At 41.4% G+C, this 26347-nt stretch overlaps 5 protein-coding genes and 2 non-coding genes across 9 annotated transcripts; 3 read left to right on the top strand and 4 right to left on the bottom strand.

The window, feature by feature from the left end:
- The first annotated feature begins 47 nt into the window (after positions 1 to 47).
- On the top strand, positions 48 to 119 carry Trnat-ugu. Its single transcript has one exon. It is a non-coding gene; the product is annotated as a tRNA-Thr (tRNA).
- A 355-nt stretch (positions 120 to 474) lies between these two features.
- Positions 475 to 546, bottom strand: Trnat-ugu. Its single transcript has one exon. It is a non-coding gene; the product is annotated as a tRNA-Thr (tRNA).
- A 242-nt stretch (positions 547 to 788) lies between these two features.
- LOC6530278 (SET and MYND domain-containing protein 4) lies at positions 789 to 3322 on the top strand. The gene is made up of 6 exons (XM_002091174.4): positions 789 to 1246; positions 1314 to 1377; positions 1451 to 1582; positions 1637 to 1984; positions 2040 to 2282; positions 2348 to 3322. The coding sequence occupies exons 1-6, from the start codon at positions 922 to 924 to the stop codon at positions 3216 to 3218; spliced, it is 1983 nt and encodes a 660-aa protein (XP_002091210.3). The 5' UTR covers positions 789 to 921; the 3' UTR covers positions 3219 to 3322.
- A 491-nt stretch (positions 3323 to 3813) lies between these two features.
- On the bottom strand, positions 3814 to 4780 carry LOC6530277 (integumentary mucin C.1). Its single transcript, XM_002091173.4, has 2 exons — positions 4085 to 4780; positions 3814 to 4032 (listed from the first exon to the last, which is right to left on the bottom strand). The coding sequence occupies exons 1-2, from the start codon at positions 4686 to 4688 to the stop codon at positions 3875 to 3877; spliced, it is 762 nt and encodes a 253-aa protein (XP_002091209.2). The 5' UTR covers positions 4689 to 4780; the 3' UTR covers positions 3814 to 3874.
- Positions 4781 to 4912: 132 nt separating this feature from the next.
- On the bottom strand, positions 4913 to 6133 carry LOC122319521 (salivary glue protein Sgs-3). The gene is made up of 2 exons (XM_043206902.1): positions 5413 to 6133; positions 4913 to 5324 (listed from the first exon to the last, which is right to left on the bottom strand). Exons 1-2 carry the CDS (start codon positions 5792 to 5794, stop codon positions 5173 to 5175), a joined length of 534 nt encoding a protein of 177 aa, XP_043062837.1. The 5' UTR covers positions 5795 to 6133; the 3' UTR covers positions 4913 to 5172.
- Positions 6134 to 7360: 1227 nt separating this feature from the next.
- Positions 7361 to 22298, bottom strand: LOC6530274 (aquaporin). Of its 3 annotated transcripts, none has more exons than XM_002091170.4 (4): positions 21676 to 22298; positions 13869 to 14047; positions 8084 to 8437; positions 7361 to 8026 (listed from the first exon to the last, which is right to left on the bottom strand). In XM_002091170.4, the coding sequence occupies exons 1-4, from the start codon at positions 21689 to 21691 to the stop codon at positions 7838 to 7840; spliced, it is 738 nt and encodes a 245-aa protein (XP_002091206.1). In that variant the 5' UTR covers positions 21692 to 22298; the 3' UTR covers positions 7361 to 7837. The 3 variants fall into 3 exon arrangements, with proteins under 3 accessions (XP_002091206.1, XP_015052625.1, XP_015052626.1); XM_015197139.3 differs by lacking the exon at positions 21676 to 22298 and adding an exon at positions 19954 to 20246; XM_015197140.3 differs by lacking the exon at positions 21676 to 22298 and adding an exon at positions 17127 to 17374.
- LOC6530275 (C-type lectin 37Db) lies at positions 8452 to 11640 on the top strand. Its single transcript, XM_002091171.3, has 2 exons — positions 8452 to 10201; positions 10264 to 11640. Exons 1-2 carry the CDS (start codon positions 10133 to 10135, stop codon positions 10891 to 10893), a joined length of 699 nt encoding a protein of 232 aa, XP_002091207.2. The 5' UTR covers positions 8452 to 10132; the 3' UTR covers positions 10894 to 11640.
- Positions 22299 to 26347: the final 4049 nt, after the last annotated feature.

Genomic DNA, 26347 nt, shown 5'->3' with positions numbered 1-26347 from the left:
GCACGGCGCTTGGTTGAAGTTTCTCTTTTGCCGGCCGCCTTGCCCAAGCCTCTTTAGCTCAGTGGCAGAGCACTGGTCTTGTAAACCAGGGGTCGTGAGTTCAATCCTCACAGGAGGCAGTTAAAGGCCTACTGGATTTTTTTGATTACGTTTTTTTATTTTATTTTGTTATTTCAGAATGCCAATTGTTTGCCAGTAGAACTAGGATACTATGTTTTTATTAAATATCATGTTTACTAAAGATCAAAAAATTTTAAAAAATATTTTGGAGAAAATATCATTTTTATTTCTTTGTCATAACTTTCATTACTTTTTTTTTAATTTTTAATTATGAAATTTACGTGTTTTTTAAAAGCGGTTTTTATTAAGGATAGTAAATAAATTACAGTAATCTATTATGTATCCTTGATTCTACGAAAACTAAAAAACAACAAAATATAAGAGAACGAGAATTTGAAGATTGAAAATCCCTTCTGCCTCCTGTGAGGATTGAACTCACGACCCCTGGTTTACAAGACCAGTGCTCTGCCACTGAGCTAAAGAGGCGAACAACCCGCTGTTGCCAAAAATCTCATTTAGCACTCAGCAATTTTTCTGTTAATTTTGATGCCCGTTTTAGTATGATTTTTAATTAATTATAAATGATTTTCCTTGTTCGGCAAATACAACCCAACAACTTTGTTAGTAAACAAACGCAGGGCGTTCTCTGCTCTCACCATTTCTGGCCGCTTTCTCTATTTCTATTTGGGACACTCTCTTCTTCTAAAAATAAAGTCCCCAAAATGTTGTCTTCATACCACACGTTGTCGAATTTTCCCGACATACCGATTCAGTTCATCTGCAGTTTTCTAGCCGGGAGTACAGAAAAAGTTCTGAAAATCTATAAACTTGCATAATTTAGAGGTGAAACACATAGCTAAAATGAAAACTCCACTTAGCCAGAAGACGGGCTTCTTTGCCGAATACTATCTACAGCTCAAGGAACAGGCTGGTCCCAATTGCGAGTCGGACATCGCCAAGTTATCAGCGTGCAAGAGCGATGAGGAGCGCGTGGTCTACGTGGAAAAGTTGCCCTGGGTGCAGGCGGGGGATGCCAACCTGGTGGTGAACCAGGAGTTCGCCGGCAAGAACGCTTCTCTGGCGGCGGAGATCAAGGAGCGGGCCACCGCTGCATTTAAGGCCAAGAAGTGGCTGGAGGCCATGGTGCTCTATACCAGAAGCTATGTGGCGCTGCCCAATGAAAATGGTGAGTGGTTGGCACATTCTTATTAATTTAATTATTTTAAACCAACGTTTTTTTGTTTCTTCTTCAGTGGCGGAGATTCGTGTTGTTTTAGCTAATCGCTCAGCCACCTTGTATCACATGCAGAAATATCAGTAAGTAACTTAGGGAAACTTATTTTGGGGAGAATTCAAAATTTTAATTTACACATTCTAATTTCACTTTCAGAGAGTGCCTGATTGATATAAGGCGAGCCCTAGATCTCAGTTATCCCAAAGATTTGATCTATAAGCTGTACGAACGACAGGCTCGTTGCTACTTGGCCCTTAAGGACTATCCCCACACAATTGAATCATTCAAGTGAGACTTGTTAGTTTGTAAAAGTTACCCATTAACCACATTATTTTCCCGCAGAAAGTGCATCACCACCATGGATGACTCCACACTGGCCTCTGACAAGCGTGCTAAGCTGAACCTGGATGCCATGACCATGATTAAGATGCTGCAAAATGATCCCCGTTCTGCCAAACAGGAGGCCAAGCAGCAAAAGCAGAAGATAGCTTTGGATCAGGCCAAGCCAGTCAAGTTGGAGAATGAGTTCGTGAGTCCTCTGGTGAGAATCGATAGCAATCGACAGGAGGGTCGATTTGCCAGAGCCTCTGCAGATGTGAAGCCAGGCGAAGAGCTCTTAGTGGAGCGACCTTTTGTCTCTGTGTTGCTGGAGAAGTTTGCCAAGACCCACTGCGAGAATTGTTTCATGAGGTATCGTAATAGCTGTTAGTATCTAGAATTACTTACAACCTTCCATCTTGTCTAGAACTGTGGTTCCTGTGGCCTGTCCCAAATGTGCTGATGTGCTTTATTGCTCGGAGCAATGTCGAGAAGAGGCCTCTAAGAAGTATCACAAGTACGAGTGTGGTATAGTGCCCATTATCTGGAGATCGGGTGCATCCATTAACAACCACATTGCTTTGAGGATCATTGCCAGCAAACCCTTGGATTACTTCCTCAAGTTGAAACCCACCATTGATGAAGAGCTGACACCTGAAAAGCTAATCAGGTAGCTTATTCATTTAGACCCTACGTTTAGAAAAACTTATTCCATTAATATTTAAACGGTTTTAGCCTTCCTAAGGATGACTACCGTAGAGTTGCTCAACTGGAGAGGCATCAGGGAGAACGTCAGCCATCCAACTTCTTTCAGCACGTCCTGATGGCCCGCTTCCTAACCCACTGTCTTCGGGCAGGGGGTTACTTTGGATCGGAGCCCAAGCCAGAGGCGGTGTCAATCATTTGCTCCCTGGTGCTGCGCAGTCTGCAGTTCATCCAGTTCAACACCCACGAGGTGGCAGAGCTCCATAAGTTCAGCTCCTCGGGACGGGAGAAGTCTATCTTCATAGGCGGCGCCATCTATCCCACCCTGGCCCTGTTCAACCACTCTTGTGATCCCGGCGTGGTGCGTTACTTCCGCGGCACCACCATTCATGTCAACAGCGTCAGACCCATCGAAGCAGGATTACCGATTAATGAGAACTACGGTCCGATGTACACCCAGGATGGACGACCGGAGCGCCAGGCGCGCTTAAAGGAGCTCTACTGGTTCGAATGCTCCTGCGATGCCTGTATTGATAATTGGCCCAAGTTTGACGATCTTCCCCGGGATGTGATTCGTTTCCGCTGCGATGCCCCGAACAATTGCGCGGCGGTAATTGAAGTGCCACCCAGCTGCAACGACTTCATGGTCAAGTGTGTGACTTGTGGCGAGATAACCAACATCCTTAAGGGCCTAAAAGTAATGCAGGATACCGAGATGATGACGCGCACAGCCAAGAGGCTGTACGAAACGGGGGAGTACTCCAAGGCCCTGGCCAAGTTCATTGATCTTATCAGGATTATGTATGAAGTGCTGGCCCCTCCTTTTCCCGACTTCTGTGAGAGCCAACAGCATCTCAAGGACTGCTTCCTCAATTTGGGCAATGTCTATACTTTGGATTAGTAAAGACTGTTAATATTTGATTACAAAAAATGTTTGGCTTCTGATTTTAATTTGCAAAAATACATAAAAGAACAATAAAAGGTGCTGCACAATTACACCTCAAACAAAATTCGCTATTTCCTCTGAGAACACCATTGATGTCCTTGAAGAACCATCGATAACAGCTTGTCGTTATTTTTACTCAAGGTAAATGTATGCATGAAATGTGAAATCACCGAAGTCCTATTGTGCAAATAAAATAAAATAGGAACCCTTATTTCGAAAAGTTTCTTATGTTACTGATTGTGCAACTACCAACATGCATCATGAAACGTTGAAATTAATCTTCAAAATCGTCGATTTCCGACTCACACTAGAGCTCGCTTTTGGCGCCATCTAGAGTGAGGTAGACGAAACCATTTTGGTCAGGGTTAGTGTCTTAGCTAGCTATAAAATAGTATGAATATATAAATGCATAAGATTTCAGACGTTTGATCCTACGCTATTACTATTATTGTGAAAATGCTGTCTCAATAACGCATTACTATATATTATATATAGTAAGTTATAAATAAATTCAAATTAACATTTTCCCAGTCCAGTATATACAAATTAATTTATAACAGAAGTGTACAGTTTTTATTTAATTTCGATATTAAGGCAGCTTTTATAGCTATTTAAGACACATAGAATGGAGATATGGATAATGGAGATACCCATCGAGCATGGTCGTACCACGAACACCGTCCTCGGTGAATTTCACTGCATCCGGCTATTTGGTTATAGTCGTAGTAGCAGCAGCGGTAACAAATTGTCCTCGGTATCCAGCGCTCTCCTGCAATTCGTAAATTACACAAATGAAGCAACTGATTCGATATCACACATACCATAACAATCCTTTCTGTACTTCTGCTGATTTCTGAGATAACAATTTACTGCCGAATTGCCATTGTTCGAGCTCCAGGGGTACATGGGATAATAAGGGGGTCTTCCTGTAGTCGTGGGCCGCACGTAGGGAGGTATGTAGGTCGGATATATTGGATATATTGGTTCCGCTTGTGTTGTAGAAGCTGGGTTGGGCTCTGTCGTTGTAGTTGTGGGGGTCTCTACTGCAGTAGTTGGTGTGACTGCCGTGGTGGTCTCTGTTGTTAAAGTTGTAGTACTGGGTTCTGTCGTTGTAGTTGTGTGGGTTTCTACTGCCGTAGTTGTGGTGAGTGCTGTGGTGGTCTCTGTTGTTGAAGTTGTAGTACTGGGCTCGGTTGTGGGAGTGGTAGATATTTCTGTTTTTGTAGTTGTGGTGGACTCGGTTGCTAAGGTTGTGGTCGGGGAGGATTCGGTTGTTGTCTCCTCCGATAAAGTGGTCATTATGGGACCCCCTGTGGTCATCGTTATTATAGGGGGCGGCGTAAAATAGATCGGAACTTCTGGCTTAATATCCTGAGCCCAAGCTGCAGTCGCGATGAAGAACAAGCAAATAACAGCGGACCTCATTTTTAGCGTGCTGTGTTGACGTGAGCGGATTGGATCGAGTACTGAAACTGATCGCCTGTCCCGAGTAGCTTGCGCTTGGGTTTTAGCTATAGAGCTGCAGTCATTAACACACTTATACCCACCGACCCACACGCAAAACGTGAGGGCTGATAACAGAACAGTAGAAGACAAAAAACCCAACGCCAAGTAATTATATAAAAATAAGATGCTGGCACTTAAAAATGTTTGGTTGAGTAAATAACTGTATTTGAAAAGTAAGTACAAAAATTTCTCACCAGACCAAAGACAAGAAACTTGTATTTCCGCTGCTTTAGCCTTTGCAAAATATATATATAAGTGTTGCAAATTTTACCGATTTTTATTATTTGTTCATCATCCAAACCGTGTGTTTTTCAAATTACTTAGCATTCATGATAAATGGTCGCACAACCAATATTCAAGCATTTCACTGTTTTTATTTCAGTTCAGTTCACTTCATTTAATTTTACAATACTTCTTTCCAATTTACGTGTACTTTCAGTTTGGCATAATCATACGCCACACAAGGCCCTTGGTGGAGCTTACTACATTCGGTGATATGGCTGTCGTAGTAGTAGCAGCAGTGATAACAACTGGACGTCGGTGGGATTCGCCAGCCTGCAAATTGAAAAACAAACAGATGAAATGTGATTCACCCAGTTCCCGGTTCCCTTCATCATCTCTCCCGCATTTTCATCACACTTACAGGTACTATACTCCATCTGGTTGGTCAAAAAGCACCTTTCTAGTGGTTGCATCCATACTTCTCGGTTTGGCTTCTTGGTTGTCTGATCTGGTTGTTCCAAAGGAGTCCTTTGTGTGGTTGAAGTCGTGATGGGTTCCGTTGTTGTAGTGCTTGTGGAGGGTTCTGTTGTTGTAGTGCTTGTAATGGGTTCCGTTGTTGTAGTTGTGGGCTGTTGCGTGGTTGTAGTTGTGGTGGATTTTGTTGTAGAGGTTGTTGGGGCTTCTGTTGTTGCAGTTGTTGTGGGCCGAGAATAATCTGGTATCTCTGGAATAATATCCTGAGCCCAAATGCCTCCCAACAGAACACAGAACAGAACCAAAGGAATTACTACGTAGGAATACATTCTTAACCGAGCTGTGCTTACGGTGGCTGATTAGCTCGAATACTAAAACAGCTGCCCAGCTTCGATGTTTAGCTGCTCTGATAACAGAAGCTAACCGGCAGGGGGACTTTAGGTGCTCAAAAAAACTGGCATCTACAACAAAATTATTGGTTGAGCAAACACACTGAACATTTTGGGCAGTGGGTTCTGAAATCGCTTATCAGAATTAAAGGCTAGCATGGAATTTTAGAGCGCTGCAATTACTTGCGGGTTGGTAGGCACGCATGCGCAACTAACCTTGTAATACTTTATTATTCGACTTCTTTATAAACTGACGTATAGTAGATAAAGTGAATAAAGTAAATAGTAGTAGAAAAGTAATCAGTTAAAAAATGCTGGTTGAAAATAAAATTTTTATATAAGTAAAATAATACACAAACTTTCAATTCGAGGATACTAGAGCCGCTCCACGGAAACAATTGCAAAATTAGGCAATAATAAATAGATAACGAAGTAAAAAATAATTTTGACTTTGTGGCTGTTTTTAAAACAGTTTTTACCGCCCTCTAGTGTTAGGCATTGACATTTCTTTATCAAAAAACGGAACGGGTTCGCTTCCCGGCTAGCTGTGTGTAAAATACATTTCAATATGTAGAAAAGTACTCATATCAAAGGGAAAGCAACCGATAGCTAAATAATGACCCCCATAAATAAAAAGTCAATGAAATTTTATTGTTTTTAATCTATAACACCTTTTTATATAGGGCCAGCCCGTAGGCATTCATAAAATACCTATTAAGAATATTTTATAGTTACTAAAACTCTGTCTTAATATTTTGTGCTTTTTTGATGATGCTAAAGGTATAAGCACAATTAAATGTCCTTCCCGTCCGTGATCCTTAAATCAAACCTGAAAATAAAAACAGAGTTTAGAATACCGGTAGCACAGTTAAAGAAACTAAATCCCAAAAAAAAAAAAACAAAATACCTTAATATCCTAATTAATACACGTATGGAAATCCGAGTTATGTTGTTTGTGTGAGCACGCAGTACATCATCAGTAGAATGCAAAGGATCGAAAATGCGAACCAAGCCATTACAGGGATTCTGAGGGCGTCTAGTGACCACAATGATTCATGACCTTGAAATGGGGTACAGCCCTTCTTAAGCTGAAATGTATACATTAGCATCCACACAGAAAGATACCCAACACACGGCTTTACGCCCGATTTATACTTATTGCAAAACCAAGCGATATCCATAGAATGCTCTCCTTTGTAATCACGGAAAACTATACTTAATTTCCCAAATTAGTTTACTTCCAAAAGCAGCATAGGTCTAAACTCCAAAAATTAGTAATTATGTCACCAAATGATTGCCTGTGATGTATGCTCAATCTTATTTTGTTGTTTTCACTTATAAAAATATCGGTAAGCCCAAATTAAGCAGCAATCTCCTGATTTCCGAACATAGTTCAATTAATAATAGTTGTTTTTGGAATGTTGTGCAAGTAAATAATAGTAATAATGCCACTGATGATGACTGACAATGAGTGAAGCCCCAGGACATTCAGACAAAGATGGGCGGTTGTATTTTCTTAATATTTTTTATTACACATAGTCATAATACAATTCGCAGGTGCTCAGCAAGTGGCGATCAACGGCATAGGTAATCCACCTGTTCGCTGGTTTGGAAAGTGCTTTCGCAGTAAAATTTAATGAAGCTTCAATACAGTTTTCCTTCGATTCGCGTAATGATGATGTGCATATAATTTAGCTTAAAATTACTCAAATACAATATTGCATATTTTAATGTGTTCGCTTCGCGGTACAACTAAAACGAGACACTTGCTTTCTTGCTTATTCAAATAACAATTTAAATGGTACAATTGCGCTGAAAATTCTGCATGGTTGTGATGGTGGAGCAAACCTAAACTACGAGAAATTTTGGCAAACGAATTCGATGTGCACCTGGCTAAATGGAAAGCGAATGTGGTGATGGGAATGGGAATGGGAAGCAGGTGCGGACATTTACAGAAATACATGAACGGTATTCGGCCACGGATTAGAAGTCGTACGAGTCGGTCTCATCATCGCCCTTGCGTACCTTGAAGACTAATCTATAGATGATTCCGGCCACCAGGCCGCCGGCAATGGGACCCACCCAGTAGACCCAGTGGTAGGTCCAGATGCCCTGCACTACGGCGGGACCAAAGGAGCGGGCGGGATTCATGCTGGCACCGCTCAGTTTGACCTGAAATTGGTACACTTATTACCCTCCAGTCGGAGTACTTCTTTAGTTCGGACTTACCGCACACAGATGGCCAGCGGTGATGGCCAAGCCAACAGCCAGTGGCGCTGATCCCTTGATATCCTGGCGGCCAGGGTCCGAAACCGCCTTGACCACGAACACCAGAATAAAGGTGATCAGCGCCTCGATCAGCACCGCCTGTGCACAGTTCAGGCTAGGATCAAATAAGGAAATGCCCAGGTCGTCAGCAGCCACTCCATCGAGTGCCACCTTGATCACAGCCGCTCCAGCAATGGCGCCCACGCATTGGACGATCATGTAGAAGAAAGCCTTTAGCATGCTGATCTCGCCGACGATCAGGAAACCAAGGGTGACGGCCGGATTGATGTGGCAGCCACTGAGGTGTCCCAAGCCCTGAAGAGCACAAAATTGAAGGATGTCCACGATTATATTTGTGTATAAGGCTCAATAAATAGGTGGTAGAATATCGCTGATAGTAAAGTGGGTAGAATGTTCATTAAATTATGAAGAACAAATTCAACTTGTGGAGGGTAAGGCCCAGTCAAACATAATGGCCTATCTCCACCTGAATCGGGGCTTGCCAATGTCGAGTTGACAACGCAACATCTTAACCATCTTCTCTCGAAGTTTGCCCTTTGCCATGGAGCTGATTGTGCGATTTTCCGAATTTTCCGAATTTTCCGTTGCACAATCGCCTGCACATCGAACTGCCAGCGGATACAAGCAATTTGTCAGACGTGAGATGCACTCGAGTGCATTTATTGTGTTTAGCATGTCTGCAAAGTTCAGGTCGAGCTGGCTGGAAAGTAAAAGTGATTCGGGGTTCTGTTGAGTCATTGCCCGTGGAGGGATCACATGGAACCACTTAAATGGAAATCACAACCAAATGATCGCATCGCATCGCATTGGATTGGATTGGATTGGATTGGATCGAGTGTTATGAATGGAGCCCGAAACGCACTGCTCACTCGGCCCAAGGTCGATGTGCAGGCTTCTATGTTTGAAATCTCTTTGCAGCCGTGTTTCTCTACGTTTTGCTGATACGAATTCGATTTTGATATGGATTTCGCGATTCGCAGTTCGCAGTTCGCAGTTTGCAGTTCGCCGCACGGCCAATGTCGTGCGTCGCTTTGCGTTTAATTAATAAATGCGCGAAAAGTGGCCGTGTGTTGGCTTTGGCTGTTCGGCCACAAAACGCTAATTACAAATGCCGCCAAGAGCAAGTACGAGTCGCGATTGCGGCCCAAACGGAACGGCAATAGGCCACAAATCCGAGCAGCCACTACAACTCGAACAACTTCTTGACATTTTGGTTATGCTCATGCGTGCAGCGCAATTTCGACTTTGTCTGTCTAATACTAAGTTGCCGCCTTTGCTGCCAAATGCTACTCCGCCTGATCTAATCGTTCTGATCGTAGTTTTCAGTTTTTAGTTTTTAGTTTTTAGTTTTCAGCTTTTAGTTTTCAGCCACAATGGTAGGCCTATTGTTCTCGACTCAATGCCTCCACTCGTCGTCTCAGGTGCTTTAAACTCGCAGTTGCACACACTCGAAGAGTCGTGAAATTAATCAAATTTATTGTCGAGCCCGAAACCCATAATTAAATTTAATATATGCAACGAAAGCAATCGCGATCGACGGACCGGCTGCGTGTGAAAACCGAGAATGACGGACTGACTGAACTTAGACGTGAGTCATCGATGAAGTATGGCTCTAATCGAGTTAGGCCTATGTGATTACGCTGGCTGTGTTCTACGCATTTCGAGTGGCTTTATTAATTGATATGACTTTTTAATTACACCCAACCCCTCTGCCTATCGAATTATGAATTCTATAGTACAGCAAATGCATTACAAAAATGTATGGCTAATTTCTTATTCATTTTAATGACACTGCATTATGTTTTTCTCTGCATGATGATAAGGTACATGCATATATGCTGTGCAGAGCGATAAGACATCTCTTATCACGAAGCGTCAGATTTTCTGTTTTCTTTCTTTATTGGATTGCTTTCTAATATCTTTGGTTCCGATGCATTCAAGTCAGTCTGCATTTGCCAGTCGAATTCACAAGATTTCACAATCGCAGCAATGCTGAGATTTACTTTATTTTTGGTGCTGTCGTTATACCTGAGGTCATGCCACTCAGCAGCCTGCGAGGTGAGTGCTGCAGATAAGTTGTTTAAAAAAGTGCAAAAAATTAAATTCACATTTCTCCTTAGGGCACTGAATGCGATGCCCAATGTGCTGCATATTGCTACGGAGTCTTGAATCCCTGCATGTCGAACTTGGGCAGTTTGCAACGAAGGGCTGAGGCCTGCGAAGCAGCTGTTTCTATTGCGAGAATAGCCCTAAATGACCGCAGACTAGACAGTTTTGGCACTTCAATGAACTTGCAGCAGGAAAGGCAAAATACTTCGCAACTACTTCTGGCACACGGTACACCGATGGCCAGAAAACTGGATAGGAACGACACTTTTCAACAACTGGGAAGCAAATACTATTACATCGAGAAGGAACAGAAACTAAACTGGCACGCGGCGTTGGAAAAGTGCCACAAAATGGGTGGCCATCTGGCCAGTTTGCAAACTGAGGAGGAATTGGATGGATTCAATAACCAGCTTAATGGCCTAAATCGCTACTGGATCGACGTGACCAGCCAGTTCAACGAATTTGAATTTGTGTCTGTAACCAAAGGATCGAAAGCCAACTTTCTGAGTTGGGCCGAGGGTGAACCCACGAAAGATGGAAAGTGTGTGGATGTGCGTACATTCAACGGGAAAACTACCATGAATGATAACGAGTGTTCCGCCCATCTCTTCTTTATTTGCGAAAAATCTATTGAAGTATAGAGCACTAACCAACTATCGCCTTAGCTTTATTGAGTTATGAAATGGCAAATGGTTTATAGAGAAAATCAGTCTGAAAAGTTCAAAAACGAACAAGTTGGAATAAGATCGAGTATCACTACATATAATCATAAATATATAATCTTATAAACCACTATTTTATTATATTGTACCTACAATCTCCGTGCTCTCAAGGTTTTGCATTGGCTACAAAAAGTCTGGCAAGACTCTTCCCCCGATCGAGATATATATACAAATATACAAATACATGCGATATAGAGATCGATTGGCTTACGCATGTGCAGTGGAAACCGAAGCTCGACATTTACGCTTAAATCATATTTTATGGCTTTTCAGCTGAAAATCGAATGCTAACTTGTTTGTTTCGTTCTGCTTTTCAGCGGCATTTTGGCGATTGTTGTTGTGTTCTGCTTGTTGGCCAATTCAATTCAAGTTCGCATCGGGCCAAAGCCAAAGTCGAAGTCGAAGTCGAAGTTTGTTCAACCAAGTCGATTCGATTGCGATCGCGAATTGAAAACAAAAACGTGAACGTTGCACGCACCAAGTTTACTTGTTTTTATTTTGCTTTTTTTTGCCTTAACTACGACTGCATAATTAAATCAAAATAATGGGCATGTTTATTTCTTTATTATTTTAACTCATTGGGCAGTTTGTTAGCATTTCTACAATAAAATGTCATATTATTGCAACGCTTTAATATTAGCAGCAGGTAATTTTCCTATACTAAAACAATGTGTTTAATTGAAACCCCTTATAAAAGCCAATCCCTAGCTGAATTTTCGATAACAATCTGTTAACATGACATGACAATTTACAACCCACATTAAAATCGGTTAATGTGAATTTTTCCATGCACGTACAATTCGTCGTTTGCCATTTTCTCTAAGCTTTTTCAGGTGCATTAAATTTCATTTTCTTTGATTCACTTCCTCTTTGCCGCCTTTCGAGAAATCGCAGCATGCAAACTGCATACAAATGTGGATCTGCTAGTGATTTGCATTTGAAGTGCCGATCGCGAGGGGTAATTCAATAGTCAACAGTCCGAGCAGATGCCTTGTAATATCATATTTCTTGACTTATTTCTGGCACTATTACTGGACTAGCCATTCCAGGGCGCTCGATCGCTGGCAATTAGCACGTTTTCCCATTTTCAATTTGACGCCACGCGCCTCGCTCCATTGAACACCAATTGCAGGGTATTTGGGTTTGGCGATGGCGATGGCGATAACGACGACGATGACGATGACGAACGGGCATTGTCGTCACACCTGCTGGCGAAATTGGCAATACATGTGAACACCGTTGCTTTTCTTGGTCTTCAGCGCGGCCAATCGATCGGCGCTGCAAGTCATGTGGAGATGTGGAAAGGCTGAAAAGCCTGCCACTTGTGGCAAGCACATGACTGATCTCTTCACGTGATTTGCCACTAATAGCGAATGTGTTGCAAGTGTTTTCCGCGGGGAAATGGCAGAAACAAGCATACATTATGCTGCCAATATGCTACTTGATTTCATTGTGCAAATTATCAACGCTTTCAGTATGATTATTAGCTTGCAACTGTTCAAGTCATAAGCATAAATTCGAGAGAGGAGCGCTTTATTTAGCCGTGCCACATTCGTCATACGACATGTAAGACCAGCCTCTTATTCAATATACAAATATATGGCTCCCAACGTGGGGCGATTTTTTTAGCATACGTGATGAACCTTCGTAAGTAGAGCTACTTTAATACAGATAATTGCTTTCTAAGATGAAGTATAAAAATACATCTGAAAATTACCATATACGAGTTTTAGCTAAAAGAATATTCAAACCGAAGAATTTCCCATTCATAATGCCCCAACTAATGAGACAGGGATCTAAAAATAGATGCCCATAGAAGCCTTTTCGTGTTCTTGATGGATTCGGTCGGTTGAGCTTGACTTTTGTAGTGCCATAAATCGAATAAATCGAATGAATCGAATGCAAAGCGCAGATTGCTTTAAATGCTTTAAATGCTAAGGCACGACAACAGTCGTCACTAGCAACGCACAGCATACAGCATAGCGTAATTAAACGCATAATAATCTAATTGCATATTTTGCGTGTTGATTAATGTTAATTGCCAGCGCAGACGCTTTTGCTGCGAGCGCGCATTTATTATTCGCACTGCGAGTGTGCGTTTGTAAATCTGTCAATTTTCTAAATTACATTCGCACGCAGTCTTGAGTTTTGAGTCTTGAGTTTTCAGTTTTCAGTTTTAGGTTTTCAGTTCTGTGTTTTGAGCGGCAACCAACCGGCAAGCTCGAGCTGCATTCGCTGTCCATTTGTTTTTTTGTGTTTTATATATGTTGTCGCTTTTAAATGCCAATGTCTCTTGGCCAAAAACGCTGCGTTTGTGAATGAGCCGAAAGTGTAACGCGGCGGTGGCGTGTCCTTGAAAATGCCCGCCGATCGCCACAAGCACCGCCGACTTCTGGCCTGAAATCTCCAACTTGGCTAGCAGATCGCAAGTCGCAAATCGCAGGTCTGCAGCTCGATGCGTTCTCTTTGTACGCATGATCTGTATGGCGTTTACTAGGGTGGACCCAAGTTTCATGAGGAAAACTCCTCTAAGTATATGTATAAAAACGGCAAAATATTAAATAGATTTTGTAAAAATATTTCTTAAGTGGAAGAAGGTAATAGTACAACCAAATATTATCATATCGTATCATATATGTAGTATTTAGTAGTAATATAGTTTAAATTGATATCTAGTATCTTAAGTGGAAGAAGGTAATAGTGCAACCAAAGACTTGACTATAAAAATATTATCATATTTAAAAATAAGAACTCTAAAAGATATAAAGCCGTTTAAATACAATTTCCAGTAAGATTTGCCCGAAAATTAATCGTACGCCCCGTTGCGCCGCGCTCTTTGCACGTCGAGACCAACTTTGGTCCATCCTATCGGCAATCTGTGTGCGTATAGTTACCTGGGCGATGGTGGCCACCGTCAAGCCAAAGGTGAATGCGATTTGTGGTACACTTCCGCTCGTCGTGCTGCCAACGCCGACGAAGATCAAGAAAAATGTGCCCACCAGTTCGCCGAGCAGCATGCGCCAGATTTTCTTGTTCTCGGTTATGTCGGCAACGCCAACGAATTTCGACATTTCTGCAAATGGAAAATACGAACCAAACACAGACAGAGATTAGTAATCGCAACGAATCGTAGAAATCAGAAATCAGTAATCAGAGATCGCAAAAACAGTTGATTGATACTTGCGCAGCGCATGCCAAATCATTATTAATTATTACTTTTTGTCAGCTTATTGTCGGTTTGATGCAATTCTTAGTCAATAAACTGGCAACGGAAAAATCAAAAAACAATACAAAAATTAACGCAACTGTGTAGTGCTGATTTGAGTAGAACCACTGGGGGAAATCCAGCACACTAATTAGAATCTAATTAACGTAAGAACTTTTTTCGAATTCGCAGCGAACTCAAATATGTTTTTGTATTTTAATTTCAAATTTAATTGCGTTTGGTACAAGGGAACTGGGGAAAGGGCAAAATAAGGTATTTGATGTATTTATGTGACGTTGTAGGCAATATAAACAAGCTGGTAAATATGCACGTTTTGTGCAATTACGTCAAATAAGTTCTAGTGAAATTTCACACCTCATTCTCTCGAAATGCCTGCGCTTACTTTATATAATTTATATTAGCGAAACAAAGTGCAGTGCAAAATGCCTAAAGTAGCATAATTCACGCTTCAAATTGTTTACCCTTTGTTCAAACTGTTCAACCTATTTGCACCTTGCGCAGTCTGTTCAAACAATTTGCATCGATTGATTAATTCATTTGTTTAATAGCACTTCGGTGTTGACTTCCTGACAGAAGCCTTTCATTTGTCATTATTGCCCCTGCCAGGCGTCATTGGGTGCTAATGCTAATGAGTGGTTGTTAATTAATTGTCCTAGCAAATGTTTGCGAAAAAGTGCACTCCACAGCGCGACTGCACTGCCAATAAAACTATTTATAAGCCTGATGCACGCCTCTTAATTGGGAGAAATGAAATGGACAATAAGTGGGGCTTATCAACAGAGCCAAAAATGGGTCCTAACCCTGTTACTTAAGCCGCATTTAAATAAAATACATTTTATGGCCCGCCACTCGACCAAAACATCACATTAAGTGATGAACACACAACGCCTCCGTTTCTGCTGATAAGTAAGCTGGGTGATGTTATCACCAGGTTCGCACACTTCACTTAATACGGCAATTATCTGGCGTCCCATGACTCTGAAAACCAGCGATAGTGGCAGTGCAGGGAAAAACTCATAAAAATCCGGGTGTCAGCCAGCAGTTAGCTTTTGCCACTGGCATCCGTTCAAAAACGATTGAAAACTGCACTAGCCTCTTTAAATTCAATTGGAGTACATAGTAATCGGGTGAAAATATCAAATGGCCAGCTTTGTCCAGATGCAGGATAACGTGATCTGAATGAGCACAGATCCCCGGGGAATGCCCCGGAAATATTATTATTAATATTAAGCCCAGGAAGTGGCCATTAGAGAATATTAGGAGCCATAACCATTTTATCAACTGAAATATGATAGAATCGACACATTGGTGGGCGCTAAAACACCCACACATTCGCGTAAATAACATTGGAAAATGAAACCAGATCGACCTGTTGACAAGAATCGCAATTGGCCAAAACTCAATTAGCATAGGAGCGCAAAATTTATGGTCTATTTGCATCGAATGTTTGTTTAATTCAGGCGCTGTTCTCTCAATGTTAATTTGCCGCGACAAAACAACAAATGCCAATGTAAATTGAATTTAATTAAAGATAACGAAATGTCAAACATAATTACACGATCATTGTGGGACGAACAAACACAAATTATTGCCGAACTGAGCCTTCCCGTTTGACAATCAATCAATGCAACGGTGAGCGGGGGAAATTAATAACTTCATCTGCCAGATATTAATCATGGCAATTGAATTGAAGATTGCGATTCAAGTTCAATGTAACCCCGGCATCATTAACAAGCAATTTGTGCGGCTTTCATTACGGCTTTGGTACGTGAAATGCACTTGACGCACTCGATGGCTGTTAGCCAGTTTAGTTCACACTCAGATTGGCAGTAACTTTGGGTCGAGTTGCATAATAGGAATTGGGGCTGAGTAACGCCTGTCTGGGCAATCAATTCAGCAATCAGTTCTTTAATTGATGGGCTTTATATCTTGGGGCTGGCTTTCAGGAAGCCAACTAACTCAACAACTCAAAAGGTCTCCATAAAGATAAAGTAGTGGCTGCTACCTAAAAATAAACCTTATCTCCGACGTTTACCCAACTTAATCTAAATGGCCCATGTGCGATTTGCTTTGGGCCTTAACAACCTTCGTAGGCCTTCTTGCCACCAAATCCTTGGGAGATTTCGGCTAATGCTCAACAACAAATAACGAACAACACACATCTTGATATGCCATTGAAAGTGGTCTGAAGAAAATGCGAAATGCGAAACCCAATAACTTGGGCCGGCCACAATAACACATTCAAAATTGTATTAACAAAAAGAAAAAATCATAATAACAACAATTACACACAATAGTCATCAATTGGAAGGTGAGGGCGTGACGACATCGAGGTTTTCGGCTGGATTTTGTGTGTGTTTTAGCAAAAAATATAGCCATATAGACATATAGCCATAAAAACAATCCGTCAGCAAGGCCAGTCGAGATACATTTGCGAGATGAAGATTTATCTCTCTTAATTTCGCCTTTAATTTGTCGAATACCATTTGATATTGTCCATAATGAATAGTAATTAATTTAATAAGGGGGGAAAAGGTAGGCTCGCTCTCGCCCAATGAATTCTAAGTAAAGGTGTGTTCTAAATAAATTCGAAATCTTGGGACCACTCCATCAATTTTCCCCGCCCATCAATCAGAACACGACATTGTCATTGCCATTGCCATCGACATGAAATTAATTAGTGGGGCGCACATCAAAAGCAAACTTGCTTCTCTATCGCAAATGGAAACATAAACAAGCGCCATGTACGCGTACACTTAACATTTCATTTCTTTCGAATCGAAAAATTCCCGGCGTATGCGTAATAATATTTAAACGCTGCAAAATCGCTCTGGAGTCTTTCGGCCATCAATAAGTTGGCTGAGAATCGCCAATCGCCATGGCTTGACCCACATACCAAAATGCACCTGTGTTTATACATACATACCTCTTTTACAATTATCGCCACACATTTTGCTTTCAATGGCTTCGTCCCGCTTGAGGTTCTTTGCACAGCCAGGCGGAAATTAGAAATTCAAAGCAGGTAAAGAGTGGCTTCGAGTCGAGCTTTGTGTCACTTTGGTTTCTTTCTCCTCGACTTCCGTGTTTGAAAACAACAATCGAACAGAACAGGGAATAAGAAAATTTTTATTCCTCGTGCTGGAGGAGATTGAAATCGCTTGACGACTGAGTTTCAAGTGTCTCATACTCTCTCCAAGAGTCGAAATGCTAAGCAATATGTGTAACAAATATTCACAGTTTGATTAAACCATGTTCTAAGAAGCCTTCGTTCTAAATACTCGTAGAGTCTTTATAACTATAGCTATAGCTATATGATTTATTTCTTCGACTTTTTAATCCAAAACGAAAAGAGTCACTTCTACATTCAAGCCATTCCTACCATGAGGGTATAGAGAATTCGTTTTGCAGCAGACCCCACATATTCTATTATAATGTCAAGGTCGCTGCGCGTCTTCCCCACACAATGTGAGGCAATGAATCTAAGCGCTTTTCTTATCGCTGGCAGGCCTGATAGATAACAATCTACCGAGAAATTTCACTTTCACATTTTCAGAACCTTCCCCACGACTTAAGTGGCCCTCGCAGCACTCAGCTATTTCGCAATGGGCGAGATATCATCTTCAATTCGCTGCCCGTTCGCCTTCAAGTATGTATTTGCTGCCAAGAACGTTCAGTCCAACGATTTATGGCTATTGCCGGAACCGACTATTCAGAACTCAGAACTGCTGGCCGATAAGATAGGTGAGTCAGGTGAGCTGGCTGCTCCCGGATAGCCAGGCGGTTTTGGATCCCCATCTACGGCTGGAGGTGGCTAGGCTGCATATAATTACCGTGTTATTAGTGGCACCCAGACCCAAACATAGTAATCCACATTGTGTTCCGAATCGAAATCTATGCCAAGTTGGCCTGGACAGCCAAGTGCATGTCTGACCCCCGGGAAAAGCGGCGTTGCACTTCCCATAAACTCGACGTTGCCGCGGATGTCCGCTCGACATGGTCTTCCACCTGCGGTGCACTGTTTTCTGCCAATGTGCTCACATCCTGGAAACATTGTGTGGAACGGACACTGAGAGATAATGGATGTAAGTTTGGCCATGGACAAGTAGTATTAGTTCAGAAGGTACACGTTTCCTTTCATATTAAAGTGGCTTAGAAACTGTGAAAGTAAATTATACAAACTGCTGAAGAGTACTTTACTGTTTGAACTATATCTTTCGAGTACATATTTCTCTCAGTGCCTCTTGGCCCCAACCTTGGCTGAGGCGAAAATCAAAGTGAGAGCTCGTGGTGGGGCACACGTGCCCATGTCTAAAGGCCAAGTCAAAGGCTTGGCTCTTCGGAAGCCGCTCCCAAGTCCTGGCCCCGAATCACTTCGCTGGTTATGTTGATTGGGGAACTGGGGTTGGGTTTGGGTTAGCCATGACTTATCTGCGTATTATTAGAACATGAGCAATGTCATCGCCTGTCGCCTTTTCTCACGTCGTTTTCCATACTCCCAACTCGTTAATTCGCTCCTGGCACGCAATTTTGGCATAAGTTTCCTAATTTATGGCCATCTCTGCTCATATGTTTGCCAATCATTCAAAATGGGAAGGGATCTGAAGAAATTGACTGGGATTCTCCTGAACTAGTCTAATGGCTTATGATAGTTTTTAAGGCGTATCAAGTGGTAATTTTCTTGACTGGCGTCACTCTGACACGTGCGCAATTATAACCAACAAGGAAGTGAAATAAATTAGCGAAATTTTAAGGGACAGCTTATATGGGTTTTGCGTAAGACTCTTTTTGGCCTGAAACAAAGGACCACAAGGTGTGTCTCTCCAGAAGTTTGCCCGTTTATACTGAACCTCTTTAATGGGTTGTGTAAATTTACAAGCGTTATTCCTGACCATATATGTATGCAAATTGTGTTACTGTCCCTCAGCCGAAGTTAATGTCAAGCACAGGGCATTAATTTGGCATCTGTAAGTGCAAAACAAAAGGCTCTGGCACATTGTTTTCAATCCATTTCGTCTACAACAATTAATCAATTTAATCGGATTATTAATTTCGGCTTTGCGCAACTCTTGGGCACTTTTGTTCGGCAAGGTGATGATTTTATTAATAACAGTCGCGGGAAAGATCGAAACCTGTTCGCTGGCCATTAAAATCGTTATAAATTAATTAGTCAGATGGGCAGGGACTATTCAGTTTTCGTTTGCTCGTTTGCTGTGCGGGAGGAGTACGTTCAAATTCACTTGTAATCTTTATGGGCTTTTGCTCAAACGAATTTATGTCGCTTAACTCGTTTACAATGCACCATAAATCAGAGGCAATTTATTGGGGTTTGTGGTTTATGACTAACTTTGGAAGTTTGTCAATTAATGGCGATAATTTGCGCGACGATAGGGAAAATTGGGAGACTGAAAGGCTGTTTAATTGATGGCTTTTTAAAAGCCAACAAAGTTGTATTTCTCTCACATTTCTTTTTAAATTTAAAAAAGCATGCAATTTGTATAACCAAGTAGAGTACATTTTCGGAACTGCACACAGTCGCTTCTATCGCAAATCAATGAGATATGAACATTTCAATTATTATGCCCACAATTCTGTAGATTTAATTGATCGTTACGTGAATCAAAAACTTTCCATGGGAACCGAGCATCTTCGCCCCTCTGCATCTCAATGGCAGCTTATTATCTTAATTATAAGCTATCCGCTTAGCAAACAAGTTGATCTTCCATTGAGAACTCAGCTCAGTTGGGTGGAATTACCTGGGGATGTGCACTAACTGTGCTAAATGTCTAAGTGTTGTCTGCTTCGTACCAAAACCACTTCCTGGCCTTAAGTGTGCTACTGTTTTGAATGCCAATTTCACCGTGATGTCATGTCAACTCCGCTCACGATTATTACTGTAATTTTATATCTGCGCAAAAACAGCAGCTACTAGCTTTAGCTGGAAGTCTATATATATACACATATATCGTGATGTCGGTCCATGATGACAACGCATTGAATTATGAGGCGGAAAGATGTTAGGCGAAAGAGGGATATCAAATTAGCCACTCGTGTGTACAACAATTTGCAGAATTTGCCAAAGGGCCGCGAATTTCTCACGCACCTCACTCGACTATTTTTAACGTCTTACTGGTCTAAAAATTCCACTCGACCATTAAGCAGCCAAGTTAAATGAACATATTTAATATCTAAATCAAATATGGAGCCCTGTGTTTGAACACTTGATCAAATAGATGCTCAGGCGTTGACATTAATTAGCTGGAACCGAGAATTCTTGCCAGCCAAATGAGTATTCAGGGCCGGGTAAATATTATGGCCATTATCACAACGATATCGGCAGAACAGACAGAGATCGGCTTTAATTCTTGGGAGCAAACAGGGAATGCAATTAGGTCTTCAATTAATTGGCTGTTGAGAGTGCGCAAATAAAAGTTCCTATTTATTTGGCTCTTGGACTTATTTTCTTCAGTTCATTCACATGACTTGACTTGGTTCGCTGTGGTTTTATTGCTTTCATTGGGGAGTCATCACCATCATCATCAACATCAACATCAACCTCATCATCATCATCGCATAAATTGCCCCGACCGGAGTTTCCGCTGTTGTTTACTTTTTACCTAGCAAAGTTTTCTCCTATCTATCTTTTTCCATTCGAGGCTTTGCTGTCATGCAAACTTTCAGTTACAGAAACCATCATCAATCGCCACGGAAGCTAAATCGAAGCAACAAAAACTACGCCTAACTATAGAAAAATAACTCGGGGCTAATTTACTGTCTTTGTCATGCTGCGCCAGAGAAATTATTGAAAACCAATCATCTCGTTATCGTTATCGACAGGCGGGCTACTCTTTGATTCGCCCAACCACTCAAAAAAAAAAAAACAAAGATGATTTATCAAAACATCTTTGCATGGCTTATTAAAGTTGATTGATTGTGGAAGAATGATTAATTTAAGGCACATTTTGTGTTACTGCTTGTAAGCTTTGAAAGTGAAATCCAATAAACAAAATGCGTACTTAATTCAATCAAAAGACGATTTTTAATAATTGTATTGAAATATTTTTTGTAATTTTAATTTCACTTGTGTAAGATAACAAAAGATAGAGATTTATTTAATCCAAAAACAAATGCGTATTCAATTAATATACAATTTTTAATAATTGCTTTGAAATATTTGTTGTAATTTTAATTTCACTCGTGTAAGATAACAAAAGATAGAGTTTTATAACTAGGTGCATTTCAATAGCAATAGCAAATTGCAAACCACTTCGGGTAATAGTTTTGGAAATTGAACACTCTAGATTTGTTGTTATATTTCTTCAGGCAAAAGAGGAAAGCCCCGAACGAGTGGGATTAACTTTTGCACAAAAGCATAACAATTTGGCGCACTCTCGCCCCCAATTTTGCTCGCAACTAACCTTCGCACACACGCACACGCATAGTTCGCATTCTCCAGCCTTCAATCGCCAATCACTCACCTGTTTTCTCGACCATTTTGCTGTCTTCTATCTTCGGTCTTCTGTCTTCGGTCTTCTGGCTTCGCTCTACTGTCTTCTGGGGGCTGCCACTTGAGATTTTTGGCAAGCGTGGGGCGTTTTGAATCGAACTTGTGCTTTGCTTTCGTTTTCAAAGCGTGCTTTTTGCCTTATTGCTTTTGGTTGCGGGTAAAAGTGAGTTGGCGCGCACTCGAATCAAACTGAACTGAATTGTGCCAATAGTTTTTTGTGGCCGAAATATAATTGTTAAGGTTAAGAGTCTTGAGGTTGCACAATTGTCTGCCACTCGACCACACGGAGTCGAATGGGCGGAAAGCGGAGTTTTTGTCAAATTATTTTCACCCGACTAACTGACTGACTGACTGATTGCAAGGCTGATTTTCTTCACTGGACTGCAATATTTTGAAATTTTCCTTTGTAATTGGAAAGCGCAACGTGCACTAACTCGATTTTATTATTATTATCGCCAATTAAACTAACCGCTCCGAACTCGATTTCCTTTTCGGATTTTCGAAATTGCCGCTTTTCTTTCTCTCGCACTCTGGACTGTAGTGCTGTAGTGTTCAAAGCTGTGCTACCACGTTCGCTGCTCGAGCGCAAATAAGCGTTGCCAACGCCGCGACTGTAACTGATATACTCTCTGCCGCAGTCGCAGTCGCAGTCGCGGTCGCGGTCGACGTCGCAGTCGCAGTCGCTGCCTCAGTCAGATTTTTCAGTTTTGGGGCTTGGCCACCGGAGCTCCACTTGTGCCACTCGGACGCCAAAGGATCTGGATGACTTAATCGAATGGGGGCGCGAAAACATTTGTTATGGCTCATGGGCGCGGACCTGTGCCTTTTGATGGCTCTGTTTTGCCAAAGTGAGTTGTGAGTTGTGAGCTGTGAGTGGCTTGCAAAATATTAAATCCCTACTTGGGCCTTCGGAAATAGCTCTCAGTTAGTTAGTTCTGACTTAAATTAGTCAGAAGGGCTTGTGGCTTCGCAATTTTTCGAAGCAAAAGTATGAGTAATGCCTTGCGTCTACCCCGTAGCACCAAACATTTTCCAGTCATGGTGTTATCAGCTAACTGTTACTGATGATATATGTATGGGCTCTCCCCCAAAGTTATTCTATAGCCAATTGGCATAACATCGGTTTAAATCAACTGTTTCATATCCGATACAACTACTCAAGGCCCATATTCTTCAGACTAAACACGCAGATGTAATATAGATATAAAATTAAGAATATATATAGAATCTTTGGCAAGTGTCTTTCTCTATGGGATGTTTAATTACGCAAAACTCCTAGAATACAGTATTGCTTATATGGCGTTAATTAAAAAACCCATAAAGTCCAATTATCCGACAGGTGACCAAATTCATAATCCAATTGTTATTGACCAAGGGGAAAGTTCACAGCCATTTTGGGTTTTTGCACACAGCCTAAGAACAACTCGCCTGCCATTTTGTTCACTTGATATATGGACTTGTGTGGCACATAACACTCGAGGAGCAATAAAAACCTTTTTTGATCAATCTAATTGCGCTGGTCATGCCGGACCTCAGACGAAATTATCGCATAGCTGAGACCTTATCATTTCGGGGGGGTTTTGACTTTTGGTAATCCACACACGCTGCACGTGACTGATTGAACCACCCTGATTGAACCACCCAGATTGAACCACCCTAATTAAACCATACAGTGTGAACCACCAAGCAGTCGTAGTAGAACACCCACCCAAGCACCTGAATGGCGGAACAGTTTTCATTTTATTTTAATGGCACCTTAATGCAGCTTTTCCAACTTAAAACCAGGCTAATGGGCTATGGACGGTTGGCCCTTATCAGTTTCACTTTTAAACAGCTTTCCACAACTTTAATATGCCATATTGATTGCTCGGCTTTGGTGGTGAAAAGGGCTTTTACCTTGTCGACGTCGTCGTCGCGGGCTATTTTTATCTCTTAACAGAGCAACAGTTGCGAGTTATTGACAAAACAAGTGACAACCCAAAATAAAAGAAGACTTGCTCGCCAAGTGCTGCGATTTTGTTTGTGGAAGCGTCTCGGCCCATTATGAAAACCAGAGCCAACTCGCAGACGGACTTACTTACTTGTGCCTTCGCCTGGGGAAGTCAAGCGAAAGACATGCCGGCTTTGTGGCTTTAATGAGTAATTATGTTTAATGCCATTTAACCATTAAAATGGCACGAACTCTGGCTAAATGGGCGAGATAATAATCGCCGCCGTGGAGATGCTATGCGAGTATGCCCGTCGAGTTACCAATAGATCTCGGGCTGCCGCCTCCTTTTCAACTGGCGTTTCATTCACCAATGAGTTCCTCCTATGAGTTTGCTCAAAGAAAACCAATTGAAGGTATAATTTCATCGAGGAACTGTATGGGAATAGTTGAAATCATTAAATTAGAGTCGCTTTAATTATTATTAAGTTGTTATTTGATTATCTACGATAGGTTTGTTAAATTGATGGTGCTGAACTTTAACAAAACAAAGGGGTTTTAGTAATAACCGAAAATAAATAATTGAAAGCAATTGTTATTACTGGTAGTAACGAATAGTAAGGAGCTAAAAAATTTTTATTTTCCACTTTATAACTGATTCTGACAATATTATTAAACTTTTTATTATGGTATAAAGAATCAATGCAAGTTAAATAAGTGACACTGGAAATCCCGAAACACATTTTTTCCCCAATGAAACGATTCAAATTTGTACAAGACCCATGCAAAACCACATAAATCAGTCAAATGGTCACTGCAATTACCAAATCCAAATTAAATTTAATTCAGTTTTGTGCAATTATCTGTTTTCTCTGCACTTGGCACTTGTGATGCTTCGAAAACAATTCGAAATACGGTAACAATAATAACCGTAAGCGGACTCCACTGACATTGAAACATTGGCAATTGTAACTGCGAGTGACGGACGATCGCCAAGTGGATCGAAAAAGAAGAGGAAAATAATAATAATAATATATATAAAGAAAACAAAGATAAATAATACAAATGTGTAAGCGCGCACGGGCAGAAACGATGATAATCTCGAACCGAATGGGTACAAACTGAGTATGCGCCTATGGGGGCGGCTAATAAACGAATTGAAATGAATTTTGGGCGCACAATGAGCGCCAATGAGTCGGTAGAAAATTAAATGGCCCGAAATTGGTTCAATCAGGTGGCAAAAACTGGGAGCCTGTCATTGATTCGGCCCGAGCCGAGCAGCCAAAAATCGAATAAAGGTCAATGTCGCACCCCCACTCTCCATTTTTTTCTCTTTCCCAACTGCGATGCTCTATCTCCGCCTTTTGACACTCCATCAATCTTGGTTAGTGGCCCCCTGCAAAACTGTGGGTCTCCGCGATGCGTGAGGGCGAAACTGTGGTCTATGCAAATTCGGATTCAGATGGGTTTTCTAGGTATGATGTATGGCGCACGTGAGGTACAGTGGTCTTGGAAATTCTACTAAAATATATAGTTAACTTCTCTGCTGTAAACAGAGTGTAAGCCATTTTGTTTAAATACATATTAATGTACAAGTTTATAATACATAATCATATATACATTATAGTACATAATACAAATACTTTAAAGTAGCACAATCTGTGGGCCTGAATATTCTTGCAATCCAAGTAATTTATATGCTCGTCTGGGTATTCCATATAATTGTATCTCTAATTTTCATTGCTTAACTTTATTTCATAAATTATAAGTAACAGACATATATTGAGTTCCACAGCTATGCTTTCACTTTCAGCATCCACCTTAGCCCGCATTCACTGTACGCGCATATCACACACTATGTTTCAATAAGGCCGCTGCTTGCGGCTGTTGGCGTTCGGCGTTTGGTGTTTGGCTTCATTGTGTCTGCTCTTGCGGTTCTCGTTATTGTTTTTTGGCAAGCCTCGTCCAAGTCCAATTCGAAATGTTGGATTGCTGTTGAGCTATTTGTTTTGCACATTTACAGTCGCTTGTCGCCGTGCCCGGCCTCTCCTCCACCTCCATCGTCATCTACATATACATGTACGTCTCCATCGCGGTCGCGATCTCGAGACTCCATCATATTTTTGCAGCCATGACTAACCTCTGCTTGATATTGTTGTCGTTGTTGTCGTCGAGTTGTCTTCACGCATGCGCCGTGGGAAATATTTCGAAGAGCTTTCGTAGAAGCGAATCTTAAATCTTATGCGGGCATCGCAGCCGAATTCTGAATTCTGCCTGCCAATGGATCGCAGATCTACCTCTGCGAGTACCTCACATTCTCGCAGCCAAATGTTAAGGTTGATTCTGCTGGCACACGAGGCGTATACTCACTTCCTGCAGCATGTGCGGTGTACACGCTGCGTATGAGCGATGTGGAAGCGCGTGCCGGGCCAAAAATTGCAGGTAATTAAGCAGAAATAAAAGGCTCCATCCCATCTATCCAATACGAGAATTCGAAAAGTTCGCAGCACTCCAGTATTGATTGACACAAGCACTTGTACTTGTACAATTTGCCATTTGTGTTTACCCAACTTCATCGTTTTTTTGTTCTCGCGCTGGCTTTTGTTTTATATAAAAATACATCAAGAACGATTTGTTTTGTTTTCAATTTTTTTATTCACTTTTTTTCCCCCTTTTTTGTTAGGTTGACTGATGGCGTACGTGTTATATATCGAGA

This window comes from Drosophila yakuba, chromosome 2R (assembly GCF_016746365.2).
Source record: "Drosophila yakuba strain Tai18E2 chromosome 2R, Prin_Dyak_Tai18E2_2.1, whole genome shotgun sequence".
Classification (NCBI taxonomy): Eukaryota; Metazoa; Arthropoda; class Insecta; order Diptera; family Drosophilidae; genus Drosophila; species Drosophila yakuba.
This window is presented reverse-complemented; position numbering and strand designations above follow the sequence as displayed.